Below are 10,150 nucleotides of genomic sequence, written 5' to 3'. Positions count from 1 at the left end.
ATTTGTCAGCCTGAGATCCTGAAGCAAAGAAAACAAAACATCTGACAGCAGTCAACAGAATTAGCACAAGAGGAAATGAGCTCGTGTTTCAAACTGCAGCCTGCATGATGCAAATTTGGTGAAATATCTGTCATGAGTCAACAAAGTCACAACCACGACCTGTAAAGGATTTCTGTTCTTTTACTGATGCAGCGAGCAAATTCACCCTCAGATTAATTTCTTATCTCAGTTGAGTAATTTATATGAGCAGGACGTTACACGGTTACATGTTCAACTTGAACACAACAGTGTCTAATTCATAATGAAGTAACAAAACGTGTTGTTTACCTCGTGTCTAATTGAACATCTTTACCTTAATGATGATGGAACACTCCTCTACTGTTTCCTCTGAGTGCTTTAGCTGCAGGCTTTTCTATCACACAACACACACACACACACACACACACAAACACATGTAAAAATGTGATACTCAAATAGTGCCATATAAAAACTCCAAAGACAAAGATCTATGAGAAAATCTTGTCTCTTTGCTCAGTCACTGATACTGTCTCTGTTCCTACCTGATGAATGACTTCATCCCTATGCAGGAGCCCGAACTGAGCCTCCTCCATTCCCATCTATAGCAACACACAACAAGCTGGTTGACAATGTGAAATAACTAATGTTAGGATGAATGGAGAGATAAATATGATCAAACATCTCCAAATTGAATCCATGTTGTTACCTCGAGGGTTTGAAGTGAAACCTTAAACTTGCTCAAACTGATCTTATCCTGTTCTCTCACTTGTTGCAGGTTCTTGAGCTGAAAATAATTTAAATGTGTAAAGTGTGTTCAAATTTCTGTACCACTTCTAACTGTAGAATTCTGTAAGATGACAGATTAAAGCTGTCATGTGACAAGCGACAGACATTATACCTCTGCAGTTAGTTTCTTATTTTGTTCCTTCATCATGGTGGATTCCTCCTCCTGCACACAAACACACCAACATGAAGGTTCACCTGGAGATATTTAAAATGCCTTTCCACAGGCTGAAGTTTACCTGCTTATCTACCAGATATCTATACTAATGTGATGTTTGATTTAGATCATGGTGGTAGGTTAGGTGAATGTGAATGTTATTAAGACTCACAATCAATCCTTCGTTGCTTATAGCATAGCAGGTTTTGGAAGAAAAAAATTACATAAATGTTCCACTTTGCCAAACCTCTGCAAGATAATGGTGATGTAGTGAAAATCCCCAGTTAGCATTACTGCATCAACAAACTTGAAATGAACAAAATTCTTAAATACAAAATTGGAGCTATTCTCTTATTTCTCACCAAACCTGTATAGAATCCTTGACATTTACTACAGTGTTATTGAATGGGTTAACAGTTGAGATACCACGCAATGAGGGGGTCTGTACACATTCTCCAATCAGACGAGTTAACGTTAAAGACAATTAACAAAAATAATTGTTAATAAATTAACAAAATAAAGAAGGCAAAGGATGAGAATATAGTGGTTTCTGAAAAAAAGCTAAACTCACTGCTGTAGCTGAGTGAAATACAACAATAAATGCCACATAATCAACTCTTATTATTATTATATTATTATATTATTAAGTCTAAATACCTTTTTGAAAACACCAGTAATACACTGTAATACAATAACAATTCTGGTTACCCACCAGTTTCTGAATCTTTCTGTCACTGCATCTGTTTACATCGAGGTCATCAGTTAGGAGGGACCAGCTTGGCTCTGCTTCAACCTGCTGTGCTTCACTGATGATCTTCTCCAGGCTGCAGACACACAGACAGTTTTTCCACCAAAGTGTAACAACACTGCTCCAAAAGCACTTAAAACAAAAACAGTGCTGACAGATGACTAATAAATGCAAAACAAGAATGATTATGTGGTTACAATTAAGTTAAGATGAAAACCTCTGAAGCTACTGATATAGTAGATGTGTTTATCAAATTCTGATCCAGAACCAAATACATTGCTGATGTCTGCAAGGCCAAGGACGAGGACCCAACAATATGCATGAGAAAAAAAAGACACCGACTATGTTGAAGAGCAGGGAGATCAAATAGAATTATAGTTGACGAACACGCTAAAAGATGACTGCAGTGGTGCGTTGAGAGACAGTCCGGGGAGCGTTCTGCTAATGAGTGAGATGATGATGTGTGACTAGTTACGCTTTCACTTGTTTTCTGAGAGCGACGTTCTCCGAGCGCAGTGCTGCCACATCGTCATCTGCAACCTCCAGCCAGTGCCTCATCTCAGTGTTCAGGTCCCTCAGCTGGCTTTGACTGTAATCCAGCTCAGCTATTTTCTCAAGCATCTCCTTAGGTGTCCTACACACACACACACACACACACACACACACACACACACACACACACACACACACACACCACAAACAGATCTTCATATATTGCTACCATGAACTCCACTGAACAGTTTTTTGTGTGGGTTCAGTGAACATCACTCACATATTTTCCTCTGTGGCATCCATCCTGCTGGTGTTCTCCTCCCTGTCTGCTTGTGATCAACACATGACCAAACATTAGCAGTGACACACAGCCTCCAGGACATACGCTCAATTTCTCTTCACCTTAAAACAGTCCAAAACATTAACTTGTGTCTGTCCCCACTGAATTGTGTTGATGGTGTGATTCTCTTCAAGCCAACACAAAAGGTTAAAACTTGACTGATCCAGTCAGCTTATCTACCTGGTATAACATATGTTCATTATTATAACACTAAAGTGGAAATACCTGCAATGATATGTGCGAAATTATCTCACACACTTCCATCCAATCTTTCAAGGCTGACATTTAAAAATAATGCAGGGTTTCTGCAGGATTCTCCAAGGATGGATTTACCCATTGAAAAATAACCTATTTTTAGCCAGTGTCGTTTGCTAAAATCAAGACAACATTGTATGAGTGACAATACTGCACAGAAACACATCCTGTTTAAAATAATGCTAACAGCGCATTTTAAAAGTTAGCTAACGTTCTCCGACTGAGCTAGCGAGGTCACAACCTGGCCCAGGTAACCTAACGTTCAGTTCTCGTTTCCCGTGTTTTAGACACATTATCTGGGCTCTGGAGGAAATAAAGCCGGCGTGAACAGAGCCCATTCATCCCTGTCCTCGCTCAGCTCAGCTAAACCCTGACGTAGCTGTTAAGAGCTAACGTGTTTCAGAGAGCTAACTTTAGCAGCGCATCTGGAACCGTCCACAGACTTTACTGCTGGATGGTCCCGAACCAAGGCTTCATCCCGCCGACATGGACAATGACCACCTCACCAGGTAAGCAGACAGGTAAGGTGAGGTCAGACTCGTGAGGTCACCGCAGGTAAACTGAGGGTCGCTGGAGGCCCGGGTCACTGGTCGCTAGGCAACCGGTGGTTGTGATTCAGCAGCGAACAGCTGATGGTGAAGGCGGGATGTTTTATAAGAACTTATAATATCATTATATTATTATAATATCTGTATGTTTTATAAGAACTTATAATATCATTATATTATTATAATATCTGTATGTATTATAGAACTTATATCATTATATTATTATAATATCTGTATGTTTTATAAGAACTTATAATATCATTATATTATTATAATATCTGTATGTTTTATAAGAACTTATAATATCATTATATTATTATAATATCTGTATGTTTTATAAGAACTTATAATATCATTATATTATTATATTATTATAATATCTGTATGTATTATAAGAACTTATAATATCATTATATTATTATATTATTATAATATCTGTATGTTTTATAAGAACTTATAATATCATTATATTATTATAATATCTGTATGTATTATAGAACTTATATCATTATATTATTATAATATCTGTATGTTTTATAAGAACTTATAATATCATTATATTATTATAATATCTGTATGTTTTATAAGAACTTATAATATCATTATATTATTATAATATCTGTATGTATTATAGAACTTATATCATTATATTATTATAATATCTGTATGTATTATAAGAACTTATAATATCATTATATCATTATATTATTATAATATCTGTATGTTTTATAAGAACTTATAATATCATTATATTATTATATTATTATAATATCTGTATGTTTTATAAGAACTTATAATATCATTATATTATATTATTATAATAGCTGTATGTATTATAAGAACTTATAATATCATTATATTATTATATTATTATAATATCTGTATGTTTTATAAGAACTTATAATATCATTATATTATTATAATATCTGTATGTTTTATAAGAACTTATAATATCATTATATTATTATAATATCTGTATGTATTATAGAACTTATATCATTATATTATTATAATATCTGTATGTATTATAAGAACTTATAATATCATTATATTATTATAATATCTGTATGTTTTATAAGAACTTATAATATCATTATATTATTATATTATTATAATATCTGTATGTTTTATAAGAACTTATAATATCATTATATTATTATATTATTATAATATCTGTATGTATTATAAGAACTTATAATATCATTATATTATTATATTATTATAATATCTGTATGTTTTATAAGAACTTATAATATCATTATATTATTATAATATCTGTATGTATTATAAGAACTTATAATATCATTATATTATTATATTATTATAATATCTGTATGTTTTATAAGAACTTATAATATCATTATATCATTATATTATTATAATATCTGTATGTATTATAAGAACTTATAATATCATTATATTATTATAATATCTGTATGTATTATAAGAACTTATAATATCATTATATCATTATATTATTATAATATCTGTATGTATTATAAGAACTTATAATATCATTATATTATTATATTATTATAATATCTTATAATACATCCATGGTCCAATCATGGTCGCATTTCAGATATTTATTTATTTATATATCATCCGTCAGAGAGAGAATGGAAGCAACAGATTTTACTATTTTTACACTCAATCATTTCGACTGACGGAAAGTTTTTAAACCCACATTTAATTATTACAACACAACTTACACCACATAAAATTTCAGAGGAAAAATACAAAATAATTAAACATTTTTCAATAGTTCTGCACAGAATTTATTCAATCACCCTCAATGGCAAAAACAAATTTAAATGAGACCAGATGAGATAGTAGAAAAAAGAAATGAAGCAGACCTATATATTTAGCAAAACAACTAACAATACAACATTTTTGGTCAGTAAGAGCACCTGTGGTAAGGGGTGGGGGGGTGGGGGGGGGGGTGGGGGGTTAAATTGTTAAAGTTAAATTGGCATCAAGTGCTGAAAGACATGTCAGCTGTGTCCCTAATCAATAGTATTTATTAAACGGAAGCAGGTTTTTCAGGACGTAGTGTGTTCGCACCAGAAAAGTGACAAAGTGAAACAGACTCAAACACGTCAGAAAACAACAAAGACATTTTTGGAAACCATTTTGCTTTGTCCTCATCAAGTTCAATCATCAGTGGCATTCTGAAGTTTGACTGTAAGTTTTGTTTGTAATGGTGCCTGACCGACTGAAACATGAACACTGTCCATGGGCAGATTTTAAATACTGCATTTACTAAATGACCTCACATTAGTCTGTAAACTGCAACACTAGATTTCACAATATGCAATTTCTGTTGATAGTTCTCGAACACTGTTGTTGTTCTGTAGATGTTAAGACAGTGTGAACCCCGTCACTGCTCTCATTGTCCCATGTGATGCAACAATAGTAAAAGGTTCAGTGTAATAAACTCATCTGAGGAGTGGAAGGTATATGCACATTATGACCATAGCAACGAACACACAAAGCAGATAGGACGCTAATAATGGTGTTTTATACACCCATGGTTTATTCAGCAACAGTGCAAGTCAAGTTTGTTCGACCTTCAGATTTAGGCAGCTTAAATGTATGAGAGCAACGCCCAGGGGGTTTAAAATGTTTCAGCATCAATAAAATACATTCTTGTTTCAGTGTTGTTTACATACACAAAGAACGACAGCTCATTTCTGTGCTGATATTCTGAGGCCAGCCTCAATGACTGTACTGATTACCTTTAGGTCAAGGTCCATGTACCTTCCAAAGCAGACCCAACATTGAGACCCATCATTTCTTTGTCTCAGCACAGGTAAAGGATGAGGAGAAGATACTGGTAGACAGTTACACCCAGTAGCATCTTTAACAACCACACACCAATCTAGTTTCTTCCCTTCCCAAGCTATCTCCTCTTGAACTGAGGTGATCTTCCCAGCTGCTGCTCCCCAATAACATTAACCATCACCACTAAAGTAAGAACACGGCCCATTAATATTCAGACATTTTGGCTGTTACCGGGTGGGTTCAAGTGATCCTGTGACCTGGAAGTTCATCCCATCTCCAGGTAGAGGTGATGGGATGAGTGGGCAGAGCCAGCAGAGGTACCAGTAAAGGCCCAGGGTGTTTCGCAGGTTGCCCAGGACTCCCAGGCTGTAAGGTCGGCGGGATGAGTACCACTCCCTTGTGGTCTGTCCCCGAAACAGCAGGAAGAGATGAAAGAAGAAGAAGGCGGACACCAGCAGGAAGCCCACCACACATGTATCAGCGATGAAGGCGAAGGCAAAGGCACGTGCTGAGACCTGGCCTAGGACACGGAGAAGGGACACAGTCAGTCATAACGCTCCAGACTCCAGGCTGGATCTGTGGGGTCAACTGCATCCTCAACAACTGAACCAATTACACAAGAGACATAAAGACAATATTCCCCCTCAACAATACAGAAGTAGAGTTTCTGGGAGAGAACATTTCCTGTGTCAACTGCTGATCCCTGTGGAACAATGTGGTGGATTAATGGGAGGTTATTTCTCTCAAGTGAATTCTGGCAGATTAAAATAGCAGACAAAGAACAAGGGCATGTTTGCCATCATTTGTGTATGTGATGGCAAGTTTAAAATACATCGTTTCAGAACACTCTTCTCCTGTGCCCTCCCTCCCTTGTGACTTAATATCTTTCTGCTGCATTAGTCATTATTACACATCTGAAAGGGTAAATCACAGATTGTCAACATCCTGAAAAACCAGCTGGTCATCGATCAGAAACACTCTGCTCCTCACACAGTGAGATAAAGGATGGAGAGCAGAGACATCTCATATAGAATAGAGCTGAAAAAAATGTGATGATCCCCAGATAATTCATTGGCAACAGTTTTGATAATTGATTAACTGTAGTAATTGAGACATTTTGAGACTTTGCCTCCTCCAGTTCCACTTTTACTTTTCCTATTTTATATAATGGTAAATATAATATTTTGCACTTGTCAGACAAAACAAAACAATTGAAGATGTTGTAGATCAGCAGATTCACTTATTATAAAAATTAATCATTGAATGAGGACATATCAAACACACATGGGTTTAAAATGACACCAGAAGAAAAAACTTTACATCAGACAGTGGGGCTTTTTCACAGGTTTATGATCATCTGTCTTTCCTCTAACTCACCTGGTTTCTGAGTAGGAGCTCACTCTACTTTAAAAGCCCAGTGAATATATAAAAGTTTATAGATTACATTCTACCTATCAGTGTTTAGAGTTTGCTACCACTGCTATAAAGAATAGATGTGAAATGGGATAGCCAAGATGTGAGACACCAGAACTACCTGAAACAAGCATGATCCAGGGTATGAGCAGCAGCAGGACGCTGTGCACAGTCACTCCCTCCTTCAAAATGACGATGAAGACCTCTGCGTTCATCAGCGTGGCGTACAGGAGCCCAGACCACATGAACAACAGGCAGCTCAGGAAGAAGCGGTAGTTACGGAAGCCCACACACTGACCAAAAAAGACGCAGTGGTGATCCCGCCGCAGCACACACACTTTGCAGTCATAGCAGTGGGAGCAGCGAGGGGGAGTGTGGGTCTCACAGGTATAACAGTACCTGTGTGAAGAAAAAGAAAATACTATTATTTATTGTCAAAGATGCACATTCACAAGTGAAAATGGGAAAAAGTGGTAAATCTATTTTTACATTTGTGAAAAAGCAACCAAGTTTCTTTGCTGTGATTAGTTTTAATAATTGATTGTAACAATTTAATTATTTCAACTCTTACAGTAAATACCAACTAGTTTTACTTGTTAAGAGAGGTTATCTTTCCTTCTAACATACATGACTTGACCTTTAGGGAGGATCTTTCTACAGCATTTTGGAGCCAGGAGCAAAGATTTGCACCCATTCAGCCACAAAAGCATTAGTGAGGTCAGACACTGATGTTGGTGTTAAGGTTGGCAGTCGCTGCCAGTGTCTGGGTTGAAGTCAGGGCTTTGTGCAGGCCAGTCCAACTCTTCCACAACAAACTGGGGAAATAATTTCTTCTTGGATGTGGCTTTATGCCCAGGGGCTCTCTCAGGAAATGGCCTTCCGCAAACTGTTGTCACAAAGTTGAAAGAACACCATTGTCTAAAATATCACTAAGCAGTAGCATAAAGAGTTTTCTTGATTGAGGAGCCTGTTATCTAAGTGTTATCTGCTTTCCTGCAGTCGTTTAAGGATTGGACAGACAGAAAAACATGTCCTCAAGTGTGTACTGTATTTTTCTTTTATGCTGTATATACACAAGTGAAAGAGTGAGGTGATGCAGATTTCCATGTGGGGGTTTTCCTTTCATGGTCTCTTATTTCTAGGCTAGTTTCCCTGTTTGAGTCAGATGTAAATGGGAAGTCCATATGGAACTAAGCTGGATTTGCTTCTGATTTAAAGAACTTATGTTATATTAAAAAAAAAGTCATGCAAAAATTCCTTGATTGGAACTAAAAAGGCTTGTTGAACCATGGAAAACTGCCCCAGACCAAACGAGCCCAAAAGTGAGCAGATAAGAGTGTCCACATACTTTTGGTCATATATTGAACTGCATTCACTCCCGCTACATTATAAAATCCATTCATTTTTGGTCTATAACACAGCTGCTCCTTCTTTACCTCCACCCCTGGCCCACGCCCTCTCCTCCCAGGAACACCCCCTTGATGCTGGGACTGGTTCTAAGGAAGAGCAGGGCGTTCCAGCAGATGTTTCCCAGCATGAAGTACTGGGCCAGCAGGTGGACGACCTTCCACCAGGAGGACCACTCAGTCTTCTTCTGGTCCGCCTGCAGCGGAGCCTCGACCAGGACCAGGTAGCTCACCTCCCCGGTGATGGAGAAGACCAGGAAGGTGTTGAGGGCCACGGGGAGGTGGCGACACAGTCTCTCGACCCTGCAAAACATTTTACTGGCAAAACTCGTCATGTTTCCTGCCTGACCTCCTCCTCCTCTCCGTGATGTGTGGAGCACAGCTGGAGACGCGGTGGTTTGTTCCGGGGAAGGACTGATTTTACAGACGCACCGAAAATGAACCGTCGGTTAGCTTAGTTAGTTAAATGACGGCTCCATTAGCTTCCTGCCTGAGGCTAAACCAACCCCACGATATTAATATTACACAGAAACCCTTTGGCCACAAACTAGTGTAGTGTAAGAGTTGAAACGCGACGCCGTTGATCTGTAAAAACTCTCTTTACCACGATCTCTGCTAACGGACGGAATCAAGCTTCTGCCTGCAAGCGTCACAGAAAAATATATCCGTAATGCTACTGTGCAAGATACTGTGGTTCCGCTGGAAACCTACCAGTAATGTGCCCTTCTCAAAACAAAGGTCAAAACCTAACATGAAGAATAATTAAGAAAATTACCCAAGTACATTTTTTAGGTCATTTTTGGGTACTTGTACTTTACTTGAGTCATTTTGTACTTTTACTCCGCTACATTTATTTGGCAGCTTTAATGACCTCAAAAATTTATACTTTTATATACAAAACCAATGAAGAGTTTATAAAATACTTGGTATGTGTTGTTATCTAAATCTAAACCTCATGAAATGGTATTTCATTTACAGGTGATGACAATAAAAGCTTGAACCTCAGTTGGACAAAAGCATTGTGAAGTTGTCACTTTGGGCTCTGGGTAATTGTGGAATTGTGATTGTTTTTTATTACTGTCTGAATTTTTACAAGCTGAACAATCAATTGATTAATCAAGAACTACTCAGCAGAGTAATCAATATCAATGACATGATCATTAGTTCCAGTCCTTCTAATATAGTTAAACTGAGCAACAACAATCA

General features: G+C 37.1%; 2 protein-coding genes across 4 annotated transcripts in view; both read right to left on the bottom strand.

The window, feature by feature from the left end:
• LOC139605704 (protein KASH5-like) overlaps positions 1 to 3,439 on the bottom strand; it is a 4,290-nt gene extending 851 nt beyond the window's left edge. The window contains exons 1-9 of one of the 3 annotated variants that reach the window (XM_071457412.1): positions 3,300 to 3,439; positions 2,479 to 2,524; positions 2,182 to 2,340; positions 1,671 to 1,782; positions 917 to 967; positions 725 to 802; positions 561 to 617; positions 353 to 412; positions 1 to 18 (exon numbers count right to left, since the gene is read on the bottom strand). The exon at positions 1 to 18 is cut by the window's left edge and continues 47 nt beyond it. In XM_071457412.1, the coding sequence (XP_071313513.1) occupies positions 1 to 18; positions 353 to 412; positions 561 to 617; positions 725 to 802; positions 917 to 967; positions 1,671 to 1,782; positions 2,182 to 2,340; positions 2,479 to 2,501 (558 nt within the window). In that variant the 5' untranslated portion in view covers positions 2,502 to 2,524; positions 3,300 to 3,439. Of the gene's footprint in view, positions 19 to 352; positions 413 to 560; positions 618 to 724; positions 803 to 916; positions 968 to 1,670; positions 1,783 to 2,181; positions 2,341 to 2,478; positions 2,525 to 2,763 lie in introns of all 3 variants that reach the window. The other 2 variants (XM_071457414.1, XM_071457413.1) reach the window with 2 other exon arrangements.
• A 1,473-nt stretch (positions 3,440 to 4,912) lies between these two features.
• Positions 4,913 to 9,611, bottom strand: zdhhc24 (zinc finger DHHC-type containing 24). Its single transcript, XM_071458030.1, has 3 exons — positions 8,975 to 9,611; positions 7,660 to 7,937; positions 4,913 to 6,645 (listed from the first exon to the last, which is right to left on the bottom strand). Exons 1-3 carry the CDS (start codon positions 9,277 to 9,279, stop codon positions 6,353 to 6,355), a joined length of 876 nt encoding a protein of 291 aa, XP_071314131.1. The 5' UTR covers positions 9,280 to 9,611; the 3' UTR covers positions 4,913 to 6,352.
• Positions 9,612 to 10,150: the final 539 nt, after the last annotated feature.

Source organism: Trachinotus anak, unplaced genomic scaffold, assembly GCF_046630095.1.
Source record: "Trachinotus anak isolate AG129_WGS33_773 ecotype Australia unplaced genomic scaffold, CSIRO_AGI_Tana_v1 ptg000021l, whole genome shotgun sequence".
NCBI classification, from domain to species: domain Eukaryota; kingdom Metazoa; phylum Chordata; class Actinopteri; order Carangiformes; family Carangidae; genus Trachinotus; species Trachinotus anak.
The sequence above is the reverse complement of the archived record's forward strand: the minus strand, read 5'-3'. Positions and strand labels throughout refer to the sequence as shown.